Source organism: Lipotes vexillifer, unplaced genomic scaffold (assembly GCF_000442215.2).
Source record: "Lipotes vexillifer unplaced genomic scaffold, Lipotes_vexillifer_v1.1 scaffold1066, whole genome shotgun sequence".
NCBI classification, from domain to species: Eukaryota; Metazoa; Chordata; class Mammalia; order Artiodactyla; family Lipotidae; genus Lipotes; species Lipotes vexillifer.
The window spans coordinates 322,939-337,929 of NW_006771394.1; the positions used below are offsets into that span (position 1 = coordinate 322,939).

General features: G+C 41.9%; 1 protein-coding gene across 10 annotated transcripts in view; it reads left to right on the plus strand.

Moving 5' to 3' along the window:
* The window catches only part of TLE1 (TLE family member 1, transcriptional corepressor), an 88,359-nt gene that overhangs the window by 31,535 nt on the left and 41,833 nt on the right, over positions 1–14,991 (plus strand). For 3 of the 10 annotated variants that reach the window (XM_007446720.1, XM_007446719.1, XM_007446724.1), the window contains exons 6-7: positions 523–597; positions 13,268–13,488. In XM_007446720.1, coding sequence (XP_007446782.1) covers positions 523–597; positions 13,268–13,488 — 296 coding nt within the window. Of the gene's footprint in view, positions 1–522; positions 598–13,267; positions 13,489–14,211; positions 14,229–14,991 lie in introns of all 10 variants that reach the window. The other 7 variants (XM_007446718.1, XM_007446722.1, XM_007446723.1 and 4 more) reach the window with 5 other exon arrangements.

A 14,991-nucleotide genomic window follows, 5' to 3' on the forward strand; every position in this document is an offset into this window, starting at 1 on the left:
GGCTCACGGGCCCAGCCGCTCCGCGGCATGTGGGATCTTCCCGGACCGGGGCACAAACCCGTGTCCCCTGCATCGGCAGGCGGACTCTCAACCACTGCACCACCAGGGAAGCCCAAAAGGGGTGTTTTTAAATGGCTGTAAACTTTTCCTGCTCAGACTTATCATAGCAAACCCCTTCTGAGAACCAGGGTGATCTTCCAAATCCCATACTGTTTATTTTCTAAGGCCTCACGTTACCATTTTTGATGTCCTCCTTTGACTTTCTACCATTCTGAGCCCCAGATTCCCATCAGAAGTAAAGTGGTAACTGGTGTTGGCTAGAAATAAGGGATGCACCACTCTCAGTTTGCCTTTGCCGTTTGTCTGTGTGTTCTGTGGAACAGTGTGTGCTCGAGCAAGTTCACATTTAAAGACATATTACACTTCAGTCTGCACCTCATGTGGCATTTGTCTTATTGTTGGAAGGTACAGTGAAGGTCTTGGCTGCCTTGCTAACACTTTTCCTTCTCCTTGTTTTCAAAGCATCAACAGCAGGTGGCCCAGGCTGTCGAACGTGCCAAACAGGTGACCATGGCAGAGCTGAATGCCATCATCGGGGTACGTGGCCTACCAGGTCTACCTCCTACAGTGTGTATAACCAGCTTTCATTTCTTCTTAATTTGTTGGCTTAATATCTATCTATCTATATATAATGTTGTGTCGCTTAATCTTAACCCATTTGATAAGCCGGGGGGGCAGGGGGTGGCAGTGTCAGGTATGCTGAGGTGTGTAGGGGAAGAAAGATTAGCATAAGGGAGATGATAGAAACATTTTTAGGAGGGGAAGAAAAAATAAATCTTCTTTTCAATGGAAAAATAAATGTAGTTTATCCTGCTCCCTTAGGTTAAAGCTTTGGCAAGGGTTTTAAATACCTACTTTCCTTACTTCTGTTGTATAAACTTTAGATCCCAGTGAGGTCAAGACGTAGCTCGGCATTATTTCATTTCGTTGTCTTTTGCTTTTTTGCCTTTTGCTTTCCCAGGGTATTAGAACCTATGCATAACTGTTTTGCTTTTCTTGTGCCTCTTCCATGAATTTTTAAGTGGCACCCCAATGAAAAGAAAGCCCTCTTGCCGCTGAAGAAGTGATGATTGTCTGCCCTAGTGCCCTCTAGCCTTTCACCAGGTTTCTGCTCTCCTGGGTTGAGTTCAGTTAGTGCTCCTTGCTGGCAACTGGTTGTCAATCACAAGTCATTTGCTCTGCATTAATGAGCCTGGTGAACTGTTGGGTCCATCCCCTGCATGAGTTCATCCCCCCCGCCCCCTCACTGCAGGATCCAGGACGGTTCTCATGTTTTCTGCCCTTCCAGACTAAGCGAAAGAAGTAGCTGAAATAAGGGACCGTCCTTGCTGATTTTATTCATATCTGAGTGCCTTGAGCGGATTCAAATCACTCATTTATCAATTTATGTTAATTGCTTGTGAGAAGATGCCCTGCTGGTCTTTATAGTTCCCTCAGACACTTTGTAATGATAATTAGACATGCTGCTGTACGGATTAAGAGTGCCATAGTGCAGTGATGGCCACAGACAATGGAACCAGTTAATCCATCAGGGTTTAAAATTACATCCCAACTGGAGATGGAGAAAAAACATAAGAGCCAAGGAGGATTAAAGAATGAGCCTCAGCTTGAAAACTCTCCTTTCATCAGTTTCTCAATTGCAGATCTGCAGTCGGGTTGCCTGTGGTAAGCTATTGGCAGTCAATTAGGTGAAATAAACTGGGAGGGTGACCTTCATTTCCTTTTAATAGCTTTTTCCTCCCTGAAATGGGGAGCTTCAGTGGATTTTCAGCTTAAATTTTATTCAAGCTGCTTTATTACACTTGACAGCTTAGCTCTGCATAAACAATTTCTCCCCTCCTCTTCCCCACAGGTCTGGGCTCTGCATCTCTCCCCCTTAGTGTCACATTTTTGACTGTTACTTAGTGGGCTCTCTAATCACATTCAACAAAAAACACAATTACATCTGCATTTGTCTGCTACCTTCTGTACCCTTTTCTTGTGTAATGAATTGCTTTATTTCAGAGATCAAATCAAATATTCACTGGTACTTTTGCATGTACCGTGTTTGATTAGCAAAGACTAATAGCAAATTGTACTTGTAGCTCGAGCGCAGAATTTTTTAGCCCAGATGAATGAGGATGGAAAAGCCTGTTTTGATGAAAGGAAAACATACGCAAGGCAGTTCTCAAGTACCCAGTTACACTTTGTGGAACACGTTTGTTTTCTGATAGGCTCTAAATTTTTACTTGTCATTTCTCAATGGTAAAACTTTGTACTCCTACATTCTCAAAGGCACTGCCCAATCCTGTCCATTAGAAAGGAGGAAATTGTATTAACCAGATGTTTATAGGTAATACTCATTTTGAGTTGAATCAGAAAATAAAAATAGTAGGTTGTTCTGGAAGGGCAGATGAATCGCTAATTTTATGAATGGCTCTAGTCCAGGAAACATGTTGTTGAGATTATAAAGGCAGATTAGCTCCGATAGCTAGCAACAATGACCCAAATCAGTGAATTGGGCCCAGCACAAGACTTAACGCCCCTCGCAGGTCTTCAGCATACTGGCATGTGCGGCTTTTATAATTGTAATTTTTGGATCAGTATATTAATTTATGTCAGCAGGCTCTTTTAAAGTTTGTAGTGATCAATAATTATCCCGCACCGTAAGTTTCATGCTGTGGCATATGCTTGATTTTTGCTTGAAAGGAATTGTGCGCGTCCTGGAAAATCGAAGTAGCATAAAATTGGGTTGACAATTCAGCAGACCTTTGCACCCCTTCATTGAACATGCAGTGTGTCAGCCTGTCTCCCCAGAGGGGAGGAGGCTCTGGGAGGCTGTCTGTTCCTACAAGCAGCAGCTGCGCGCAGGGTAAATGCAGCCCGGTTTGATAGCAGCTGTCAGTATTGTTCAGGGACCAACTTAGGGTAAAGAACACTGGGAGAGGCCATGCTCTTCGTCTGCATCGACTTTCAAGCTAAGAAAAGAAATAGTAATTTAACGGTTTAGACATCTATTACAAGTGTGAAAGATCATGAAAGAGCACCCTTTAAAATGCAAATGAGCTGAAACATTCTCATTCCCTTTAAGGTACAATCAAGGAGCTTACTGCTTGCTTGACAGGGCTACAGATATTTCTCTTTAGCAAACCTGGAAAAAGTTAAATCTTCTCAAGGACACCAGGCTTCTAGGTAAGCTCAGCTGTGTCCTGGGACCGTGGCTGCTCTTTTAGGAGGAAGAGAGAGGTTATAGTTTTTTCCATTTTTGTAGAGTGAATTAATGGTGCCCATTTCTCACCAGCATAGAAAACTTGGTTCTCATATCTGACGGAAAATACTGAATTTTAAATCTTTTTCACCACAGCACCTGCCTTCAACCTACATAGATTCCTGGTATTTAAGAGAGATAAGCTTCTTAGATATTTGATACTTGGAGAAACTATTGAGATATTTTTTGTTATACTTTTTTTTAACAGCTTGACTGAGGGCATATTTGGTAATTGGCAGACTAATAACTGCAACCTTACTTTTTGAATTTTGCTTTTTATAAGCTCTTTTGTTATTAAACATGTTACGTTCTTGTAACAATAAAAATGCAGAGATCTTAATAGATACAGGGTTTGTTTGGTTTGGCACAAACTCCCTTGTACTTGAGAAAACAAGTTCATTGTGGGAAGGAAACGTATGTATTTGAACCTTGTTTTTTTTTTTTTTTCCCCCAAACATCAGGATAGTCTCCACAATTTAATCAGCATTCCTCAAAGATTTTTTTTTTAGTTTGGAATGCTATTAAAAATGCTCAAAACGAAGTAGGTTATTGACTGACGTTAACATTTTATTTGTGGGATAGCTAATGGCTACCTGAAGGAAGGGAAAATTGACAGACGGGCTCTTCAGATCACTCCCCATTGTAGTATTTGGGGAGTTGTGAACTAAGAGCCCTCTTCTACCTTCTCTGATACTACATAATTGATTTTAAGTTGAGATTGGGATTCCAAATAATTAGTGTTATCTTTTAATTGGGTTTATATCACATATAATTGGGTTTATATCACGTATAATTAATATAAGTCATATAAATATAGATATGGATATATACGTACCTGTACACACACAGATTTTTTAAAAAATTGATGTGTAATTCACAGCTGAGATGCACAGCTCCTGAGTGTACAGAGTGATCACTGGCACATGCACACACCCTGTAGCTCACATTCCTCTCTGGGTGCAGATTGTTCCCACCTCCCCAGGAAGTCCCCTTGTGCTTCTTCTCAGCCAAGTTTTCCCACCACCCCTAAAGAAACATGGTTGCTTTTTGATTAAAAAGTAGAAGAGTAAAAGAATAATTAGCAGAGTGTGATTTTCTTTATTAAAACAGTTACATAGTTGTATACTTATTTCTAACCAAGTACCTACTGCCTAACTTCTCAGTGTTTTATGCTCATCTTTCTAAGACCGTTTGTATTGTGTTAACCTGGACAAAGCCTGGGCCTAGGATGAGATGCACTTGGTTGGGACTTGGCACTGCCACTTTTTATTTTTATTTTTAAAAAATGTTTTTTTTTTTTTTTTTTTTTTGTTGTGGCACATGGGATCTTTCGTTACGGGACACGGGCTTCTCTCTGGTTGTGGCACGCGGGCTGTCTAGTTGTGGCCTGCATGCTCAGTAGTTGTGGCACACGGGCTTAGTTGTCCTGCGGCATGTGGGATCTTAGTTCCCAGACCAGGGATTGAACCTGTGTCCCCTGCATTGGAAGGTGGATTCTTAACCACTGGACCACCAGGGAAGTCCCGGCACTGCCACTTCTTAGCTTTGTGGCATTGTACAGCCAGTTAACCTCTATCAGCATCCTTCTACAGGACAATGGATAGTACCATTTACCTTGCATGGCTTTTGTGGGGGTAAGACCTTGGCTGGCAGCCTTTAACGAGCATGTGGTGCTGACACCCTGAACTGAGGTTTTGTCTGCCTGGTTTCTCTCAGCACCTGTAGCAGATCTCTGGGTCCGGTTGGCCAAGCTCCTGTGAAGGGGCGATTGCTCCTAGCAGCAGGTCACCTCCTCCTTTGTCTTTTCTGGTGGTTACATGGATGTTGGTGTTTGAGATTAGACGCAGCCAGATGCTCTGCTCCTGCCATTAAGTTGTCGTGCTTGAATGATTTTTAAGAAGGACTCTGAAGTGCAAAAGCACTGCCATTTAACTTTTGACGAACAAACTTTTTAAAGTTCAGAACCAGGGGGGAAAGCTAAGTTACGGGAACAGATGGAGGGGTTTGAGAAGCAAAAATGTGAGGCCAAGGCATCATTGGCTTCCTTACTCAACATAAAGAGGAAAGGGCACCAGGCCTTTTGCTGGCCCCGAGAGGTGGCGGGGATCCTTGTGATAGAATTGGAAGGAGAGAAGAGTTAGAAGACACGGACAGATGAACAGTTCCCCTACCACAAAATGCCACATTTCTGATAGCTGCCTTGTTGCTGACTGTTGGATATAAGAAAATTTAAACAATTTCCCATAGCAGTGCTACGAACATCAGGGAACTCAGGGAAATTTGGAGTTAATGTAAGCAACGTTGTTTGTCCTTTCTCATTTATTTGGCTGTGATCTGACTTACTTTCCATGAATATAACTTCTGTCAAGGCCTATGGGGCTCAAGTTTGGGGCTCCAGTTATTGGTCATGTGTGTATACTCCTGTTCCATAGGCAAATTTATAATTCTCTATACTTTAAAACAACTTAGTATGAAATAAAAGAAGTCTAGGGTGGCCTGTGGTATCTGACTATGTGTATTTGTGTAGGTCATGGCTGTGAATACAAACTCCTGATGTGTCTGCAGAAGAAGCCTTTCTGTCCTTGAGAGATTGAGTTGTAGACCTAAAGGACTCCCTGTTGTTGCAGGAGATGATTGGTTTAAGGATTAGCAAAAATGTTGGATTATTTTTTTCCTCCGGCTGTAGCTGTCAGACATCTCTAGGATTGTAGTGTGGGAAGTTTAAGAGGATGAGGTTAGCCTCTTATTCTTATGAGTATGCAGTTAATCCCTGGAAAGCCCATCAGTAACCCAGCTGTAAGTTTCTTTATAAAACAAATTCACCCTGAGAGAATAATGCATAGCCTGCTACCAAAGGGAGTAAATAAAATGATGACAACAAACATGGATCTCCCAGCTCCTATTTAGTGACATACCTGCCACTTAAATTCCACCAGTCTAGCCCTTTTATTAATTTTCCAAAGAGATGGTGCAATATCGCAGAGAAGTCTTTTATGCATCCTACCTCTCCTTTAGGTCGAGCTAGTTTTCTTTTTTTTTTTAACTGAGGGTACAACTAGGTATCTCTGACAATTGCAGAGCTTGGCTTCAGTGTCTGGGTTCTAGTGAATTGGGCAGTGTGCTTTTTATTTATTAGGCAATTTACTGAAGCATTGTCTACTTGTTCATTTCCCCATATATTTTCATATGATTGTTATTTGGATTTCTTAGAAGAAGGCATTATAACATTTTCCCTCTTTTCAGAGGAAGAAGAAAAATCTTCAGAATAGAAAGTTGAGCATCTCATTTTAGAAATTAGATCTATGCAGTTTTTTAAAATTGATAGATGACTTAACGTACCATATCATTCACCCTTTTAAACACACACAGCTCAGTGGTTTTTAGTATATTCACAGACTTGTACGGCCATCACTACTATCTAATTCTTGAACATTTTCATCACTCCAAAAATAAACCCATATTCATTAGTAGTCAGGCCCCATGCCCCCTCCCCTCAACCCCCTGGCAACCACTAATCTTTCTATCTCTGTGGATTTGCCTGTTCTGAACATTTCATATAAATGGAATCATATGATATGTGGCCTTTTGTGTCTGGCTTATTTCACTTGCATAATGTTTTCAAGGTCTATAGATGTTGTAGCAAGTACTTCAGTCCTTTTTATTGATGAATGATCCTCCATTGCATCAATATGCTGCATTTGTTGATCCAATCAGTTGCTGGTCATTTAGGTTGTTTCCACCTCTTGACTGTTATGAATAATGTTGCTGTGAACATTTGTGTACAAATTTTTGTGTGGACATGTTTTCTTTTATCTGATGTTTATATCTAGGAATGGAACTCTGGGTCATATGGTGACTCCATTGAGCTTAAACAACCAAGTGGCTGTACCATTTTACATTCTCCCTAGCAGTGGATAAGAATTCCAGTTTCTCTGCTGCTTCTCCAACACTTGTTATGTTATTGTCCATTGTTTTGATTCTAGCCCTCCTAGTGGGTGTGACGCGCTGTCTCATTCGTGGTTTTGATTTGCATTTCTCTGATGGCTGGTGATGCGGGCATCTTTTCACTGAAACCTTATATGGTTTTAGAAGTGGGTCTACCTAAGTAAACATGGCTTTTAAAAAACTTATTCTAGTTTAGGTCTTTTAAGTCACGACAGAAACAGACACCCAGGGCAGGTAGGACGAATAAGTCAGGGGGGTGATGCAGACTGAGTTGTCCTGTGCGGATTAGCTGAAATGCAGAAGCAGTAAAGACGAGTTTAGATCCTTTTCAGAATTTTAGGCCTTCATCCTGGTGCCTGCCTACGTACAGGCCATCAGTGTTGCTCCTGCATCTCATGTTCTGTGTGCTCCTGCATCGAGATGGAGCCTCTCAATGGATTTATGTATTTATTTATTTTATTGTCTTCAAGTGGCTTGCGAATTCTTGGCCCCAGCAAGCAGTTTCCGCCTGTTTATCACCCTTGCCCCCTTCACGCGAGAGGCCATCCACATAATGGGAGGTTTTCAGATAACTCCTATAGTAGTGTCCTTGATGTTTCTCCTGCCACATAGCTCTTTCCCACTTTTCCCACTTGTTTATCATAGCATACCAATTTTCTTTTTCTGCACTCTCCCAAGATAAGAACTTGAGTGTTTTAAAGAACAGAGAAATAGTAGAAAATCAAGGAAGAATGACTTGGAGAGAACTGTCAATAAATGCTACTTTTCACTCCCCCCCCCCCCTTTTAAGTGTTTAAATACCAAGTGCTATAAATGCCACTTACTGTCACGCTTTTAGCATTAAAGATGCTATTTTGGGGCATGGTTTTAGTTCTGGTTGGGTTCAGTTTGTGATCTGTGTGACATAGTATTCCCAAAGGTTATAAAGTGCCCCCCCCCCTTTAAAAGTGTTTAAATACCAAGTGCTATAAATGCCACTTACTGTCACGCTTTTAGCATTAAAGATGCTATTTTGGGGCATGGTTTTAGTTCTGGTTGGGTTCAGTTTGTGATCTGTGTGACATAGTATTCCCAAAGGTTATAAAGTGGGTTAAATTTCAGAAATTCAGTGGTTGGTGATAAGGAACTTATTAGCATCTAGTGGGAATGAGAGGGACGTTGGCCTTCGTTTTTATTCTGGTGTTCTTTCCACTTGTATAGGCAGCTCTGTGGTGATAAACCCTGTGCTACACCTGTTTTAGAAAAAAAAATGTAGAAACCACTGCACAATTATATTAAGGCTCTGAATGTAAACAGCAAAGTCAATTTCATATAGCAACATAATTGACCCAGTCTGCACTGGGTAAAATGTGAAGTAAAATTCTAAATGTGTGGCTGTTGTTTGACATGGATGAGGTTATTTTATTTCTTGCGGGTTTTCAGTATCACTAACTCAGTGTTTGGTGTTTGTTTTACTTGTCTCATTCCCAGCCTATTCAAATTGTTTGGGTTAAGAACAAGTACAGTTATCTCCTTATGCCCCAAACTAAACCTTTCCCTAATCACCTTTGAGGCACCAGAACAGTATGTAAAAGTTCCCATTGTAGCTCTTTTCCCAAATGGTTTTGTAAAATGTGAAGTTTCTGTTTGTTTGTTTTGTTTTGAATTGTTAGTGGAGTCAGCATTAGGAAGCAGAGGCTCATTTTTTTGAGCTGTGACAAGGTACTCGATGGGGAAGGGACAGTGAAAAGTGAATATTTTAAAGTACTTCTGGTTTTTAAGCAACAATTTGGCAAGTCCTTTGGCATATAAGAACATGGTTTCTAATGTAATGGGACAGAATTCCAGCTTAGATTGAGACCAGAATTTCTCACCCTTGGCACTGTTGACGTTTTGGGCTCGTGAATTCTCTGTGCTGGGGGCTGTCCGGTGCATTGTAGGACGTTTAACAGCATCCCCAGCCTCTACCTACTAGATGCCAGCAACACTTCTACTCGGCTTTCCCTCCCAGTTGTGACAACCACAAATGTCTCTAGATGTTGCCAGATGTCCCTGGGGTGGGGAAAGTGGTGTTGAAATTGTTTAAGAGCTACCAGTCTAGATTGATACATATTACCCCAAACCACCATTGTTCATCAGAAATGCCTTTTCTGATAGCTTTATAAACTGTGTTGCTTATGTGTTCTGTGGTGTATAAATCTATAAGCATTAACTTAAAGAAAATGTTTACTAATTAGTTCAAGCTAATGAATGGGTAGAAGGTTGAATTTTCCCAGCCAGCCTTGCTGTCATGTTGAGAAACATTTTACAGTTCCCCCGATGATTTGGGTAGGTTTGGGTCTATGGAGGACTGATTCATGTAAATTCCCCTAATTGACAGAGCCATTGGATTTTTTGATGTGTTGCTGGCTATATAGCAGTGTCGGGATCTCTTTTCTTGTAGCATATATTTTTAAGTAACATTCATGTTTCTTCCTTTTGGTGAAGGTGATAAGTACTAGTCTGTCCCAGGTAAGCCTTGTTGAGAAAAAAATGTTCTTTAGGACACATGGGGCAAGTGGGCTCCCCTTTTGGAGTCAGTTGTTTCAATCTCCTGGATGTGGGCCCTCTGTTCATTTCAATAAATTTTTTATCTTAGAAATAACACTTATTACTTATTAAGCATCTTCTTCTGAGAGAAGCCAGAACTATCTCTGTTTCAGCTTGATTCTTCTTTATCAGCTTCCTTGGAAGAGAGCTAAAGCAAAAGATACTTTCCTTTTTCAGATGTAGGGTATTGGAAAGTGGGGACTGGAGAGATGGCACTCGTGAGTCATAAATCTAAGAACAAATTCCCATCTGTCACTGCTGATGAGGCTGCATCGTGAAGATGGTTTTATTTCCGGGTAAATGCCCAATAGTGAATGTGGATTGTCTCTGGGTGTGCAGTATTGCATACCCTCAAGAGTATCTCCTTACCTGGGAAGGGAGAAACGTGAGGTCCTCGGTGGAGAGATTGCCCTCTTCCTTCCCCTTGCTTGGGAACACTAGGTCTGCAACTGATCCCTTGTGAACAGGACTGGGCTGCTGGGGTCACAGGAGAAATGCTGTTCTAGGGAATAAAAGCTTTGCAATCATTGTTCTGGCTATGAGCCCCACAGCAAGCCACTGTTTCATCTGTGAAATGGGAGCCATTATGCCCACCCGCCCTTCCTCCCTCTGGTGTATTCCGAGCTGAGGCCAGATAAGGAAGCTGGAAATATTATCTAGGGGCACTGCATGGTAGGTTAAAGTAGTAGAATGTGAGGCAGCAGTATCCACGTTTCTTGGGTCTACAGCATCTTCAATAGCTGTGATTCATCCTGTCGCTACCTACTTAGCACTCCTTTCATTTTGTGATAGGATTTATGCTTTTTTAAAAAAAAGGAGGAAGAAGGAGCTTTCAAGATCTCCAAGCTAAGGATGGAAGAACCTAATTGCCTCTAATACTGGGCAGTGAGCTATCTCTTCAAGGGGGCCTGGAAAGCTAGAGCAGGCTAGAGGTGGGACTTACCCATGGCCAGTTAGGCTGTTGGATAGCCCTGTTGAGAGCTATTTGCCTGAAGGTTGAGTTTAACTTTGCAGGTCTGTTTCACAGCTGTGGCAAAGCCCCTTTATTTTATAAGCTTAGTCTTTCTTTTCAATAGTACATCAGAGAATGCTTTCCAGTTCATCTTTTCAAAAACCAACTTGGGCTTGGCAGAAAATCTGCTTCCTTCTAGCATATCCAAATATCACCCGAGACTGCCTTTGCTCTAACATAAAATCACATGTCTGGAGTTGTTTTTTGGTGTCTCCGTTTGGGGGGGAATTTTAGAGGGGGACTGGGGGTAGGGTGCAGGGAAGGGTGATAGGGTTGGTATCCTCCACCCTATAGTTAAATTCCTTCCCTTCTGCTTAGCCTCTCTCATCTTCTTTAATCAGTGCCATGCTTAATTACCCCACCACACCCGCTTGTGTATGCATCACTGCCTTTCCCCCCAAGAAGCCGGACATTGCTTTTACTCTGAGTAATGATAGTAATCGCTGGTAGGGCAGACCTGTTCCTCATCTTTCTCTGAGCACATTTCTTATGGCAGGTGTCTAGTTCCTAATTAAGTGCTAATGAGCATGCCTAGTAGACCGTGATGCTGCTGCCAGCTCCTTCAGTTTTATGTCCTGCTATTGCCAAGCTCTTATAAGGTGACGGAGCAAGAATTAGTGTCTTTGGGATGACAGGAAGGTGATTTTATGCATAAAGAAGTTGTTATTATGATCTCAAATGGTGAATGAGTAGTTTATAAATACTTTCCAAGAATACTGTTAATGCTGCCTGCTCTGACCTCACCCCTTTTCCAGTTTCCCTCGCATTAGAACTGTGCTTTCTTTGGAAGGAGTGGAGGTTTAAAGAGAAGGTTGGCGCCTAAAGATTTTTTAAAAGATACTAGGAGTGGTTGAAAATTTACTGTAAAATGACTATAGATGCTGATTTCTGCCTTTTAGATGCTGCTTTCTCTTGCTCTTGAGTGCCGGAAGCATAATGTTTAGGATTCAGTCAAAGATCAGTGGTCAGGGTGGAAATTGCTGAAGATCTGGTGTGAAGATCTAATATATTCAGTACGTGCAAGGGTGTAATAAATAAAACGAGTAATTGAGTCCCAGGGAAGTGAGCACAAATCAGAATCTTAAGAATTTCCTAACATTACACCTTAGAAATTGAGCTTTAATCGTTTTTACTGTCTCATCAAAAACGAGTTTTATGTTGGACAGCTGAAATGTGGCCAGATTTATGGTGCAAGGGCCATTGCTTGGATACTTTTTCATTTCCTGCAACATATCTTAGATATAATATATGAGAGCAGTGATACTCTAATGTGAACAGGTTTCTAACTTCTGGAATGGGTTAAGTGATAGAGGCGAAGGCATTTGGGAATGGGGACTTGGTCGTCATGGTTGGAGTCCCACACAGCTGGTGGGAGTGCTTTCCTCAGCAGGGTTCTTGGCCTGAGTCTTGGTGTTTTCCTCTGTGACAGTGGGTTTGGGGCATGGGGCTCAGGAGAAAGGAAGGGATAAACAAAGTTTTGTCTCTAAGGTTCCTTCCATTTGTCACATGCGTGGCTCCCTGAGGGCTCCCTCTGTATGTGGTGGTACCGTGACTAGAGCACAGCCATGAGGGTCCTTCCTACATTGACTTCACTTCCCTGCCACCTGGTGGGAGAAACTCAGGGCCTTGAGCCCCATCTGTGAAATGGGAATATCAGTACTTCCTCCATTCTGTGAGGGCTTGATGAGCTAAGGGCACACAAGTACATGAGAGATGCTAGTTCTTCCTGCTTTCTAAGTTCTGTTAACTAAAGATAATGTTCTGTTAACTAAAGATAATGTTTGGTTTTGTCTCATCCTAACATTGCGGTAAGTTTACGCAAGAATGCTGGGGTGCAATGGAGTCACCTAGTAACTGGTGACTAGTTGAGAATATAGTTTGTGTATTATAGGATGCATATCTGCACCTCCCCTATTTTAACCTTTCTGAAGTCAGAATGAGTCTGAAATCTGTGGCATCTTAGATTCAATGATGCACTGGATTTCATCCTTGGAGGTGCTTAGAGATGGAACTAACCACCGTGTGAGGGCTTACTAACTTATCCAAGTTTGCTAATAATCAGTAGCTACACTTGAGTTAGGCCAGAAAGTGACGGTGTCAATCTGAGGATTATGTTTTGGGAAGATTATATGATATCAGGTAACTGAGCAGATGAAAGCTTTTGATGGACTGAAAGTGCTAACCACATTTTTTTCTCTCTTTCCTCCCTGTCTCTCTCCTTGTTCGCTTCCTCTGTGTGTGTGTGTGTGTGTGTCTGTGTGTGTGTCTGTCTGTGTCTGTGTGTGTGTATGTCTGTGTGTGTGTGTGTGTGTGTGACCTCCTGTCTCCTCCATCCTCTCCTGTCACGTCTGCTGTCTCCCTGGTTGCCGCCACCACTGCCACCACCGCCCCCTCTCTCCCTCCTCCTCTTCCTGTCTCACCACCACCACCAACAGCAGCAGCAGTTGCAAGCTCAGCATCTTTCTCACGGCCATGGACCTCCAGTGCCCCTCACCCCTCACCCTTCGGGACTTCAGCCTCCTGGAATCCCGCCCCTCGGCGGCAGTGCCGGCCTCCTGGCGCTGTCTAGTGCTCTGAGTGGCCAGTCTCACTTGGCAATTAAAGATGACAAGAAGCACCACGATGCAGAGCACCACAGAGGTGAGAGGCCGGGCAAGCCAGATTAGGACCTTGCCCTAACACTCTTACAGTGCTGCAAAGTTTGTGCACCGCTAAAGAAAGCCCCAACCCATTCAGAGAGCAAACAATGAGCTAAGAGGAACTGTCTGTCGCACAGCTTGGCCACTGAAACACAGTTCACCCTGGAGGTTTTCAGGGTTTAACGTGGGCATCTGTAGATTTCTCCATCTCTTTAGATGGCAGGCATCTTGACATCTTGGCAACTGCCTCATTAATGCCAGTGGCCTGTACCATATTATGGAAAACTGTTAACTGCTTAATTGGGTAATTTTCAAAGAAAGTAATGTTGTTAAATGGGGCGAAATAAGAAGTTAAATTTGAAAGTGAATGTGTTCAAATGAAAGGTTTGATAATTGCATCTGTTACTACTTAGTTTCATAGGCTTTAATTCTAGTATGCATTAAATATTGGGCAAAATTGCACTTGACTAATTTTTGAAAAAAAGTAATTTATTCTGTCAAGAAATTTTAAAAAGAATAGGCTTTTGTGTATGGTTAAACTGTAAATCTTATGTTTACAAAATACTGTAATTTTCAGGAAATCACTGTATTAGGAATGTGCAATGACTTATATAAATAAAAGCCATTTTAAAACTGTTTGGGGCTTGTGTTCTAATTATTCCCCCCTTTTTTTTATTTCTGTTCTTGCCTCTGTGTCTGAACGGGCATGTCTGTGCGTTTCTTGGTAACCTCGGGAGCAGACAGAGAACCGGGCACAGTAAGTACCCTGACGCCTGCTGCACATAAACGCGTTCTCCCCACCTGCAGTGCACCCTCAGCCGCCTTTCTTTAAACACAGGCACAGACACGTATATTCTACTCTGTCTCAGCGACCTGTTGTTTTTCTTTTTCTTTCTTTTTTAAAAAAAATATGACTGTTTCCCCCTATCCTTTGTCTTTTATATAAAACTTCCATCAGGTGAGAGGGAGGCAAAGCTGTTTGCTATGATTACTCACTTGAAAATACACTTTGATCCCTATGTGCCCCAGACCCATTTAAAAAATATGTTTATCATTGCACTTCGAGTCCAGGTTTACCTGTAGTTTAAGAGAGTATTCATTTTTATCTTAAGTCAGTTCTGCAGGCAAGAGGTCACAATCCATATGTGAAATTAGTTAGTATTGTGTTATTTCTGCCTAAACCATTCATTATCCTTTGCAAATGCTTCTTAGTTGCTAGGTTTCCATATCTAGTTTTCTTTTCATAATTGTCCTTGGAGTGTGAACTTGAACTTAACTTCATTTTAGTCCAAAGAACTGAGTGTCTCACGAAGCTCTCAAAACCAAGGAAATTCAGTGCAAGGGGCTCTGTGCTTATCGAGTTCATTTTTTTCCACCAGCCTAAATCTTACCCATTTTACATAAAGCACGTTTGATCTGTACACATATCTGCCAGTTACTTGTGGGGTGGCCTGTCTCTAAAATGCGTCTCTTACATGTTGTGGAACAAACAGAATGAGAAATTGGCCCCCTTTCAGCTC